Source organism: Carassius auratus, chromosome 7 (genome assembly GCF_003368295.1).
Source record: "Carassius auratus strain Wakin chromosome 7, ASM336829v1, whole genome shotgun sequence".
NCBI classification, from domain to species: domain Eukaryota; kingdom Metazoa; phylum Chordata; class Actinopteri; order Cypriniformes; family Cyprinidae; genus Carassius; species Carassius auratus.
In genome coordinates this window covers 35,674,412-35,688,348 of record NC_039249.1, presented here as the reverse complement: position 1 = coordinate 35,688,348, position 13,937 = coordinate 35,674,412, and the positions used below count along the sequence as shown (strand labels likewise).

Genomic DNA, 13,937 nt, shown 5'->3' with positions numbered 1-13,937 from the left:
AGCATGTTCGGGGCTTGAGTGAGTTAGACACTGGCCTGCTATCTTTATCTTTCCATGGGGGAGACATCTTCTCTTAGGCTCTTAAGTGTGCATGCTAAGTATTCTGTGCCTGGTGCCTCTCAGGGCCACTACACATTTGGGCATGTAGCTGGGCGGGGGCCTCAGGATTACCTTGGAGTCAGCCAGCCCAACTCTAGACACAGATCGTCGACCAAAAATTTGTGCAGGTATTCTCGCCGAAGTGATGGTGTTAGCTACCTCCTGGGACAGGTTACCTAGAACCTCTGAGTTCTGTCCAGGGACCAAACATGGAGTTTCCAAAGGTCTGGACGCGGGTGCCAAATTATGCCAGTCAGTAAATCCTTCCTCATAGGAATCAGCCAAGGAGGGGCTGTCGTGAGTAGAACTAGTTCAGGGAACCAGGTCTGAGTGGGCCAATATGATACCACTAGCAAGACTTGCTCCTCGTCCGGTTTGCACAGTGTCTGTGTGAGAAGACTCACTGGGGGAATCGAGAGGTTTCTGGAGAAGCAAACAGGTCTACCTGAGTAGCTCTGAAACGTCTCAAAATCAGAAGGACCATCTGGGGATGGTATTGCCATTCTCCCAGGAGCATTGCTCGAGACACCTCGTCGGTTGTACGGTTGAGCAGGCCCGGAATGTGAACAGCATGAAGTGCCCTATGAACCTTCTGACTCCAAAGGTGGAGATGGCAGGCGAGTTGCGACGGGAGCGCAGGCTACCTTGTCAGTTGATGTATGCAATGGTTGCTGTGTTGTCCATTCAGACCAGCACGTGCTTACCTCATAAGTGCCCTTTGAGACGGTTCAAGGCAAGGCGTATGCCTCCATGCACACTTCGGGACTCGGCCATAAAGCCAGTGCTGGAGCGGTCTCATATGTAACAGGCGGAGCAGTGTAAGTGCCGCTGCGGCCACCATGTGCCCAGGAGCCTCTGAAAAAGTTTCAGTGGGACCGCTGTCCTGCCCCTGAATGTATTCAAGTATGCTAGCATGGACCGAACACGTTCCTCTTTGGGGCATGCTGTCTGTTCAAATGAATTCAACACCATGCAGAGAAAAGAGATTTTCAGATTTGAAGCCTTGAACTTTGCCCTAGGCTTGGGCTTCCTAGCCCAGCCCTTAAAAGGTAAGTTAATTTAGGCTGTGCAGCTCAGGCCCTTGGCCGAAGGGAATAATTTTACTGAACAGCCCTCAAGATGTCCTTTGTGGCAACTCCCATGGCTATGGCAGAGTTGGTACTTAGTGCTTGCTGTAGTTTTCTGGCATGCACTCCACTCAGCATGGTGGAGTGGGTATCACGTTTCCCATAGCGACACATAGGACACAGTTTGAAGTTCCATCGAAAGGGAACATCTCAGGTTACATATGTAACCATGGTTCCCTGAAAAGGGAACGAGACCCTGCATCCTCTAGTTTCCTTTCCATGCTGCGGACACAAGCTTCAGATGAAGAAGCAGATGACTTGTTATCCTGGTGCCCTTTTATTCTATGATCATGTGGGGTAATGACATCAAAGGCTGTCGCTGGCCAATGTTATAGTCGTTTTTAGATATATGCTTCATACACCGGTCACACTGTAGGCATTTCCCATAGCAACCTCTAGAGGATGCAGTGTCTTGTTCCCTTCTCAGGGAACCAAAGTTAAATACATAACCTGAGACTATTTTCCATATGAAATATTGTAAATTATGGAATGTGGTAAAACTGAAAGTACATACTAACATTTCAATATTTATAGAAAGCCTTCTGTATAAATACACATTACTTGAGAGTGATTTCAGTCTGTTTTAAATGTACCGAGGAAATTTTCCTCAAGGACAAAAAAGGAAGTGCATACAGAGTATAACCATTCACCCTTTAAATCTTGTCTGTGTCTGCAGCGGCAATAAGAACCATTCTTGGTTCATTCTTCACATCTGTAGATGTGTGGCTGGCTTCACCATCTCTCTCTTTTATGAGGTGATGCTTGGGGTGCTGAATATGAAATGATCAATTATGCTCCATTTCTACAGAAGTGCGCCTGTGCACACAGTCAAGGGAGTACTGACACTCAAATGTAAGTTTCGCAGGAAGTCTTGGCTTAGATAGTTTATACTGGAATGCCTTTCTATCCTGGCTGCAATGTACCTGATGAGTATCTATCCATTCTATAATTTAGTATGAATTTTATGTAATTACTGTGCATGGAGTAATGTGCTTGTCCACATTTATAATTTAGCCAGCAAACTTTAGTCTACATGTTTTTTTGTGTAAGGCCATGAGTTTTTTTTTTTTCACTGATATATTCATTATGAATTTTGTGTGGGTTCCTTATTTTTCTTTCTAAAGCAACAGGAAGCAGAAGCCTTGGAGGATGAGAGGAGATTACAAGGTTTTTGTGTGTTTTTTTGGTCGACCTTTAAGGCCGAGCAGTGTAATGATCTCCTACACCTTGTCTGTGTCTCCGGTTGCAGTAGAGAGTATAATTGAGCTGTAGATATAAAAAGGAAGATCATTAAAACTGCTATCTCTCTTTCTCGAAGTCACCTTTGGATCCCTCTCTATTGTTTTTCTTTCTGCCTACTACTACCTTCCTACTGTCCTGAGACCTTTGACAGAAACCAGCTATTTCATTTGGCTGTGGAACACTGCCAAAATTATTTATGACTTCAGTCTACCCTTTAACCTCCCAGTCATAAAATCTTAAGCCTCAGTAAAAATTAAAACACCACAACAAACACTGAAAAGTTACCATTTCACTAATGTATTTCCGGCTCAATCGCATGTGATTAAAAGATGAAAAACAAACCTGCTTTTGGTTCAGGGTTTTAAAAAGAAAACCTGGTACCTGCATGTTTTTGGCTATCACCACTACATTTTGTAGTATCAAAGAAATGGAAAAATCAAATAAGCCATTGGATTGAGTCTAAACGTGTGCCTTTGAGTTTGTCACCTGTACATGAAAGCATCTGGGAGCAAGTAATTCTCATGAAGCAAAGCAGGCAAACATAAAATTTCAAACATGAACAAGACCTCTAGATTCAGATACACTCTGGATTAAGAGCAAAGTTAGCTTTTTAACCCTATTCATTTATTTATATTTGACATATATATCCAGAGTGTCTACTAGACATAAGTCCGGAAGAATGTGTTCAAAACAAAACATTAAAACATACAGTCACCAGTAAAGTGGTATATTCCCAGTCCTATATGAATGAAGCATTTATAGAATAAATGTACACAATCATAAGATTTTATAGCTATTTCAATCATATACTGTCGGAAGACATATTTGCATAAATTGGACAAAAATGGAAAACCACATAGCCAAGAGATTCAGGAGAACTCAAGGATTCAGATGAAAAAAAGAATTTTGATTAGCTATGAGATCATCCTACCTAAGTCTGATGTATCTGAGAAACTTTCACAGAAGAAAAAACATGAATAACTATACGGAAATATTAATAAATACAACATTTTCCACCAGCACCACCAACATGGTTTATGTTCCTGTTTATTTATATATACTGTATTCTTTTTTTTTTGTAGGTAGTGGTGCGATACACAAAATAACATGCAGTGAGCCAAAGATTCAAGGCCCGATCCATATGCTTAGCACTTTGGCTTTAGTATGAGTTTGTGTGTCAAGTATCGCAGGAATAGATAGATGCCTACACTCTTTGATGTTGGAGGTTTGAAATGCCACCGCTGTCCAGATTCCCCCTGATACACTCATCCAGCCCAGTACAGCGAAACCCCTCAGATCACAGCATAAAAGCTCAAACCTACAAAAAAAACATTTTATATCCCTCTTTTTGGATTTCAACTCATCCTTATCCATCTACCCACTCAGTCCTCTCCCTCTCAATCTTGACTTTTTGTTGCTGCTTTCAAAGGCGGTCACAGCAATTCCCAACCGCAAAATCCCCATTAAGCTTCAAAGCTCCGTTTACTCCTCCCCTTCAACATGTGCATATATGTGTGCATGTGTGTGACAGAGCGCTTTACTGGAAGGTGTTCCGCTCATATGCATGTAACTAGGTAAACAAACACACATATTTCTAAAATGCGAACATCACCTTTAGCAATTTTTTAAATACTTATTAATGGGTCAAATTAAGATTTAATTTCAACACAATTTCATAGAAATTATGTCGTCTTAAAGGGATAGTTACTATAAAAATGAATGTGTGACTTTCATTTTCTGTGCAATTTTTTTGCAAAATGTCTCAACGGCTTACAATGGAAGTCAAAGGTCACTAAAAGTGTTACTAAAATTCTTCAAAATACCTTTGAGTGTGAGTTCAGAAGAAAAAAGTTAAACAAGTTATATTAAGGCATAAGGGTGGGTAAATAATGACAGATTTAATTTATTTGAGTGAAAAAAACCCTTGAGGTGGATGTTTATCTGTAATTTCTGCACATCTACGGTCACCAAACAAGTACTGTGTACCATTGGTTTAACAGTCACAGAGCCACAGTGTTTACACTTTATTTTAGAGGAATCAGCCTATAAATGGCTTACTTACAGTTGTCTCTGCATATTAAGCTGGAATAGAAGAAAAATGACACACTTCAGCTCTAACTCTGATCCGTTTGAGTGTGCATTATGTGTGAGATTCGGGCTGTATACTTCTGATGTGATTCTTTAGGAAACAGCTGTTCGGAGTGTAAGACCATTACTCATACTCTCAATGTTACTGTATCTTCAATAAAAAACAACTCTCTCCCTCTCTATTCCTCTTCAAAGGCTTTTTCCATCTTATTGTGCCTGTTCCTCCTACTGTCATCTCTCAATTTCCTTCTTTCTCCCACTTTTCTCCTTGCTCTCTTTTGATATGAATGATACATGTATTCCTTAACGATCTTTCTGTCTGATCTTTCCGTCACTGCAACAATTCTGATTAATGATTAATCTCAAAGTCTACTATACACAACAAACCGCAATACTCAAACTACACACAAACAACTGAACATGGACCAACTTTACCTAAGAGCCAATTAAAGGAAAGCAGCACATAAGCCAATTAAATGCATGAAGAATCAGCTGAAGATCAAGTCAAATCCCAAAGACTGATGGAAATGAAGATGAGAGGCAAAGAAAGATTTCCAAGTTATGATTAATTTAAGACTAGCTTGTGTTTTTATGACAGAATAGTTTTTTATTTTTTTTATTTTTTTATATACACTACCAGTTAAAAGTTCGGAATCAATTAGACTTGATTTTTTTTAAAGAAGTCTCTTTATGGCTGCATTTAGTTGATCAAAAAAAAAAAAAAAAAAAAAAAAAAAAAAACAGTAATCTTGCAAAATGTTTTTTTATATTAATATCCTTTAAAATATAATTTATTTATGTGATGCAAACCTGAATTTCCATCATTACTTTATCCAGTCATTACTCAAGTATAAAGTGTCACATGATCCCTAAGAAATCATTCTGATATGCTGATTTATGATTTTGTTTACAAATATATATACACAATACATTTTTTCAGGTTTCTTTGATGAATAAAAATGTAAACAATAACAGCATTTATTCAAAGTGTAAATATTTTCTAACAATATAAATATTTGCTATCACTTCTTAACAATTTAACATGAATATCCTGAATATTTTTTAATTAAAAAAAAAAGAAAGAAAGAACAATTAATGACCCCAACTTTTGAAACTGTAGTGTATATTGTTAAAAAATATATTGTTATTCTATTTTAAATAAATGCTCTTATTTTAAACGGTTTATTCATTAAATAATCCTGAAAAAAAGTATCCCAGGTTCTAAAAAACAAAACAAAAAACAATATTAAGCAGCACAACAGTTTCCAGCACTGATAATAATCAGTATATTAGGATGAAGGATCATATGACACTGAAGACTGGAGTAATGATGCTGAAAATTCAGCTGAATAAAACAGGAATAAATTAGATTTTAATGTATATTAAAACAGAAAAAGTTATTTTACATAATAATAATATTTCAAAATATTTTTTTTTTCTTCCTGTAGACAAGAAAAATGCTAACAAGTCAAGACATTGCACTGTGCTACTTTTCTAAACTCGCATTTAGCAATATGTTCTACTTACCGTTATATGTTAGCATGTACTAGCCCACCCATTAATTCAGAATTCACAACAAAATTGGACAAATCAAATGAATTTTGGTGGGATTTTGACAGATTTCGGCTATATTTATTCATAGGAGGTGTATGCGTGTATCTTTACAGAAGCAGCACAGAGAGCCACTTCAGAAATGTGCATGGCGTGGCAGGAATGAACACAAACATTGACTACCGTGGCCGCAATCAGCTTCAGTGGCCGTATCAGAGCCACACTGCACCGCAGACGTGTGCAGTGTAAACTGTTTAAGCATTAATATTAGGGAAAGCCCCTTATACTGGAGAACGGCTACATATGTAGTGTTCATTGTACATTTAAGAATGATAAAATGACTTTTTACATATGCCATGTGATCTGTAAATGTGAAGAAAAACAAAAAAAGATTTTCCGTTAGAGTTTTGCAAATTATTCCTTTTTCACAGTGACTGAAAAACCACCTCATGTGACTGTTAAAAACATTTTTGCGAGATATGGGAAATACGTTTCTGTGAAATTGACACGTTTCCATTATGCGTATTTTCAATTCGCAAGCTCAATTTGCGCAATTTGAATGGTAATGGAAACACGCCTAGTGTCACAACCACTGTCTGGAACAACATGAGGGTAAGTCAATGACAGAACATGCGTGCGCTCCAGAGTGGGCACGATTTAGCCTGTAGCAGATTCGGCATGTTGGTGTTCTCATTCGCTCCAAGATCACTCCTATACTGCTCCATCACAAGCTTAAAATATTTGCAATAAGTGCAAAACCTGGAGTGGAGCTGCAACAGAGTGATCACAGAGCACTTTTAGCAGGAGAGGGAACTGCTGTTGCTCTGCTCAGCTCACATACTCTGGGGAATAATGACAGAATTTTCATTTCTGGGGAAACTAACCCTTTAAGCTCAAGTGATCCTACTGATCTATTACATGTGAATGTTATTCTCCAGTTCATTTTCTCAGCACAGATAAGCACTTCAAGCACAGATAAGGCTGCCTAACTTTCCATGAGCCTGTGTTATTGTTATACACTGCAGTCTGATCTTACTCTATCTCCAAAGTTCACTGATTTCAGTTGCCTGGTCATAAAGTGTCTCCAGATAGCAATGAAAGGCAGATAATGGTTGAAAAAGATGATTAGATGTAAAGATGGAAAACATGCTAAGAAAAATAGAAACAAGACAAAGTAAAGACAGATTGAGACTGAGGTGTGAGGTACATCAGAAGCCCACCTGGCTTTGATTTATTGCTTCCTGAATGGCCTTTCTTCACAGATCCACTTCACCAAAAGCTTCCCCACTCTTTCCCTTATTATGTTATTCCTCTTTCTCTCCTGCACTCATCTCATTGTCCTTGCAATCAATTTTCAACCATAGCATCATCTCTGAAAATACGCCTGCAAACAAACAAGTCGCATCAAAACCAAGCAAGAAATAGCTCAAAGCAAGAAATGCCACATACAGACAAGCTCTCAGCACAGAAACCGTTTCAAGTATATTAGACTGCTACTTCAGCACATCCTTCTCTTTTCCTCAGTCTTTCACATGCTCTCCATATCTCCTCTCCTAGAGAAGAGACACATCTTTTTCAAATTTGCACTTTTGTAGGTACATCTAAAGAAGACTTCAGCAACTTTCATTTGTACAGAAAACCCTAAAGGCACAGTTGATCAGATCACATTCAATGTGGCACATTCGCAAAGTGAATTTTTGCACAAAATGTGATGATTTATCAAGTAATATTTTCATACTTTCAAGGTGAAGTGTTTTCGTTTTTTAGTGTTAAAACACTTTCTTCTATATCCCAGTGTAATTTGCAGAGACAACCAAAAAGAAGCCAATCAAAGGATGACTTCTGGAAAGAGTGAACACCTTGAATGTTGGGTGAAGGAGTGTTGTGCTTTTTTTTTGCATTTCCATATGATGCATATGAGTTAATTTCCAGCAACTGCATCTTTAAAATTGACAGTTAGATTTGAAAATGAAAATTTAGTTTAATCGTTTACTCAAGATTTATTTATTTATTTATTTTTAATCTGTGGAATATAAATAATACTTTGTGAATTGTCTTTTTTGTTCAAACAGTTGAAGTCAATGATGATCAAAAGTAGTTACCAACGTTCTTTATAATATCTTATTTCAAAACTCCTTTCTTTAAAAAAATATACATTTTTAACAATATAACCATGAGTAAATGATGAAAGATTTTCATATTTTTTACTAACTATCCCTTTAACTCTTGAATTTGTGACTTTATATCTCACAATTGCAACTTTCTTGTAAATATCACTTTACATCTTGCAATTATCATTTCATATCTCATTCTTAATTTCTTATTTTAAACAGCTACCTTTTTTCTCTTTTGTTGGAAACATGCTTCCACAGTTAGTGACAATTCACACGCACACACACACACACACACACGCACGCACGCACGCACACACACACACCACTGATACATTTTGTTGTCAGTAAAACCAATAATTTTACAGTAACAAAGTACTTATAATTAGCAAACTATAGTAATTTGTATACAGTTGTAATCTTTACATTGTTATTACATTAAAAGGCAATATACTAATAGTTAATTCTTCATTCATTGTCACAGCAATGAATACATTATTATTGTTTAATTAGCTTATATGTAATGAGTTACAGTAAATAATGCTTTTAATCCAATCATTAACAACCTGTTAACTGTAACTTACTATAGTCCTCACTTAAGATTAAGTAATGGAAAATACTAAACTGCCATTAGTTAGGTTTCTTTACACCTACTTTTATGAGAGATGAATTGCATTAAGAGTGAGTGTTCCTAAAATGTTTCGAAATACATTAAGCATAAATGTGCATCAATTGACTATATAAATAATTATTTATTTAAACTGTTTAATAACTCAAGTCAAACTGGTCCCTGTAGGTAAAAAAAAAACAAACAAAAAAAACAACTATGACTATAAACTATAAACTTAAAAATCTTTTTTTAAAAAGATTTTTAAAAGTATTTATAAGTGCTTTATTATTACATATTAAAGAATTGTTACCCATTTTATTTGAAATACAAAATTGTTTGTGAAAGTATATAAAAGGAATAATAATTTTGTATCAAAGTATTTGTTCTATAAAAGTTCAAAAGAACATCAAATACATTTTAAAACATTTGCATGCTTTTGTAATCATTCGGAATGCTTAATGACTAATGGGACGACCTACAGTACATATATATTTAAACACTCTGCAACATACAAACAAATCATTTTTGTTTTGAGCAGTGTGCAGTGACCGTTAAAGCTCTGTGCTCACTGCATTGCTTGGAGGTGGTTTTCAGCTTTGGCATCGACGGGTCTTTCTCTCCCAAATGCAAAAACACTGCAACCAGTGCCTCTTCTTAAAAGACATGCTTGTTGGTGACAGTTGCTATGGGCAATACCAACTCGCACGTCATTTACAGTTACCATCTCTCCCAATGTTGGTCTTTTGGCTGTTCTGCCACCTCTAGCACCCCCACCCCTTTCTCTTCTCCTCCTTATGTCCATTTACTCCCCACTTCATGCACACATACTACACTTGCTCAAACTACACTTGCTCCAATAGCTTTCAGGTCAGTGTGATCTGGTGTTCAGACATCTCGTCTATGAAGATAACGAGTGTAAGGAGAGATTCCAGTGGTGAAATATTGCAGGCAGAAGAACTCATTCTGGCTAATTGGACAGTGTCTGATTGGCAGATGAAACCATCTCTGCTCTGCCAGTATGGTATGACTAGTTTAATGACACAAGACACTTATGGGGATCCAAAAATATGGCAAGTTTGACCACCAAAATCCACTGAGTCATCCACATAAAAAATACAAACACAAAAAAGCCTGAATGACAGTATTCATTAGTGGGCTAATCTTGATCATTTCAAGAGATTCATAACCCTAAAATAGGACAGCCGACTGAGAGATTAGGCTATTACACAAAATGCTTTGGGGCATGTGAGAAACTGGCATGATTGCAATAACAACAACAGTGACTAATAAATTGAGTCACCAAGCCCTTGTTTTAAATAATATCAACATACTGACAGCAACTTAAAAGACACCCAAATCTTGTTCCACATGGTTGCATACTACACATCAAATATGCTCTGACTGACTGTGGTTCTATAACCATAAGCAGCATTTTTCTTTCGGCTTGGACATGCAAGCCTATTGTCTAGTACCTTATTTTTTGTCCTTCAGGCTGATTATTAGTCAACAGTTTCTCAAAGAAGTCCCTTCTCTCTGTTATAGCTGTATGTACTTGACTACTGTTGGTTGTAACAGTCTCAGATCTCTATAAAAAGGTGCCTTTATGTCTTAGGAATCTCTGATCCCTTGAGCTTCTGTGGATTTTTGAAACAGCGACACTGTCAAAGGGCTCGTCAGATACAAAAGATGCAGAAAGTTTTAGAAGTCAAGGAGCCTCAAAGCCTTAATGTGTTCACAGTTGACACAGGTAAACATAAATCACTAAATTCAACACAAAATACATAAGATAAAAAAATTTGCGTGAAAACTCCCTTCCAACGTTTCAGTGTATGGCCTTAAATATGACCAAGGAGCTCTACAGTTCCTGGAGAAAGCTATACATCAGCATTGTCATTCAGACACATATACATTTGAATGAATGTTTTTACAGCATTAAAACAGGTAATAACCAACCAACCTTGTTTATCACGCTTTAAGGTGCCATTAAAGCAGCCAATTCCTAAAGGATCGGTTTTACACCTACCTTAACACCACGAACTCTGAACTCGGTGAGCGCTCTGTGCATTTTGGTTGCAGCGGTGGGGAGGTCTTTGCCACTGGCTATGACTTTAACCAGCAGTGAGTCATAGTGAGGGGAGATGATGGCCCCCTGAAACGCAGACGCACTATCCAGACGAATGCCCATGCCCTCTCCACTGCGAAACACCTGTTGAATGATGGGAGAGGAAGAAAGGTTTAAATCAGGAGAAATACTACTAGAATGAGGATGAGTGTGAGTATAACAATACAGGTAGAGTGCTGACACAAAGGATACAGGGAATATTTTAGGTTTCATGAGGTGCTGTGTTTTGTCTTCTTGTGTTATATTAATTGATAAGAATCATTATTTAAGCTTATGTATATGACACATCATTTACTGTATTAGGTGTTTGACTTGGCTGTGTCTTGTTTTACTGATCAACAAGACTAACAACAGCTGGGGAAGGTGGCAAAAATGGAGCGGTCAAGTTGGAAACTTTATGCTTCCTCTATGTGTCGCTCATACAGTGTATGCTTTATTACAAGAAGATTAGATTTAATATTTGTCACATAAATAGATGATTTTTACATGTAGCAACCAGACAGTGTATATTATCTAAAAAAACAATAAAAAGTAATCTACAGTATGTATCATTGTATGTAAATAAACATGATACAATACAACATCAATATTACATGACAAAGGGTTTTAATGTTATAAAATTCATAAATTTGTGGACATTAGGGGAAGTGAAAGCATCAGAAAAAACATGAAACGCACGTCATCGTTGTCGTCATTGAGTCGTGAATCGTGAAATAGCTGTGTTGTTATCAGAGCTCGTGCAGCCACTCTGAAGAAACTGCAAAGACTAAGCCAGTCAAATCGGCCTCTCTCAGGACTCTACTGGTCACAATAGCTCTAAAGCCTAACCACACACACAGACATAAACTGCTTCAGCTACAATTAAAGCAACACTTTAATAAAGCTTTAATGTTTTCATTTTTCATTTCATGGGTATGTTCTTCAGTGCAGTGCTGTGTGCTGTAGAGTGTTGTGAGTCTCGGCATGCCTGCATTATTTATGCTGCAATCAGCCTGCTGTGGCACATATTAGTAAAAAATAATCGCATTACATAACCAACTATGCCAGTTCTTGCTGAGGTCATTCTCTCCTCATATAAAGCACTCTTATCAGACAAACATTTGTGAATAAATAAAGAAAAAAGAAATGTCACAGGGTGCAGGAATGGTTATTCAAACACTGCTTTTAATGTAATGCTGACTGGTGCTCAGACATGTCTGAATTTTATTTTTTGTTTGCTGTTTGTTTCAGTATATTGCCACTGGAACCTATAGCTGAAAGTAATCAAAATATTATGTTGATTTTAAATTGTTTTTAGAATAAGTTATAATTTATATAAGGATTAAATTTTGTCCGATGTAGGTCTGTCAAAATTAACAATACATTAACACCAGTGCCTACCGAAATTGTTAAACAGTGTTAAATCCTTTTAACAATATTAGACATTAGGGGCCCTTTTTTAAGGATCTAAACGCATGGTCTTAAGTGCACATCACAGGTGAACTCAGGCTGTGTCTGAATCCACTTTTGCTAGTTTAACGATGGGAAAATGGTCGGCGAGCCTGGTCGCATGGTCTAAATGGGTTTTCCCTATTCTCTTAATGAGTAATGGGTGTTTTTTGGGCTTAAAGTGCAGTAAACTAATCAGAGTCTCATCTCCTATTCCCTTTAAGAGCCAGTTGCGCTCGTGTAATTTGCTATTTACACAGCATAATTGGCAAAAGAGCAAATAGGTAACCTAATTTTGATACATGCAATGACTATCCGTTATGACATCTAGACATTTTTATATTTATATAGCCTACACAATAATATTCTTTTGCATTGTAATCCTTTAATTTTTTTTATATTTAAATAACAAAGAAAAAATATTGCGCCAAACTTTAGACCAGGTTTGAGTTGGTCTATAGCACAGTCTATTTTCATTTCTTCAAAATATCAACACGCCAGAACACACCTCGCTTTCAGACCAGCCGCCCATGAGCGCACAAATGGATGCAAATGCATTTGCTATTTAAACAACATGGCGCAGGAAGGGAAATGAGAACTGCATCGGGCTGAAACTAGCAAAAATACTTGTGCTGTGCCTTGCGCCAGGTGTATGATAGGGCCCTAGAACTATTTCTCTCTGTACTGTGTAATTTTGGTAACACTGGTAAGAACCTCTGGAAAAGAATGAGTGCAATTGTCATTATTCAACAAATACTTATTTACTAAGCTGCCTAAATGGGTAAATTGTATCACAACCAGTCTCTTTTAAATTATTATTATTTTTTAAATACAAGAATCTTTCCAAAATCAATTGTTATACTGTTTTTTTTTTTATTTTTAATGAGGAGATTTTGTAATTTCAAATTACAGGGGTCATATGACGTTACTAAAAAAAACATTATTTGTGGATTTGGTGTGATGCAATGTGTTCATGCGGTTTAAGGTTAAATATTATTTTCCACATAATGTAGGCTACATTACTGTTTCTCCTCTATGCCCCGCCTTTTCGTCATTTTTTACAAAGCTCAAAAAATTGGTCTGAAAAGTGAGGTGTGCCCTGATTGGCAATCTAACCAGTGCATTGTGATTGGCTGTTACAATAGAAATGTTACGCCCCTTACCAAACTGTGACTGATGAGACAAAACCATTAAAACCCATTGCAAACATTGCTCTAACTCACGTTTGAATAATCGGTAGCAAATTCTTTAAATATGTAAACGTACTAACAGGTTGTGAGTCAGATGTGCCAGACTGTCTTTGCAAAGTTGGAACTGCCCCACTTTATAGAAGTGTTCTGGAAAAGTGTTGTAATTACAACTTAACCACTAGTTGTGTCCTCTTTCAGAAGACCAAACAAAGTAGCTTAGTTTCACAACAAAACACACAGCTTCTCCACAACATGGTGGAGGCGGCAACAATGAGAATAAAAGATAAGTGTTCTTTCTTTGGATGAACATTTGTGCGGCATTATGCAAATCTTCCCACACAGTGACATAGACATGTGGGGGCGTGCTAG

The 13,937-nt window shown here is 37.1% G+C and overlaps 1 protein-coding gene across 1 annotated transcript in view; it reads right to left on the bottom strand.

Moving 5' to 3' along the window:
• Window positions 1-13,937, bottom strand: part of pcxb (pyruvate carboxylase b) — a 178,791-nt gene that overhangs the window by 80,946 nt on the left and 83,908 nt on the right. The window contains exon 10 of the mRNA XM_026268700.1: window positions 10,852-11,034. Within this exon, the coding sequence (XP_026124485.1) occupies window positions 10,852-11,034 (183 nt within the window). The remainder of the gene's footprint in view (window positions 1-10,851; window positions 11,035-13,937) is intronic.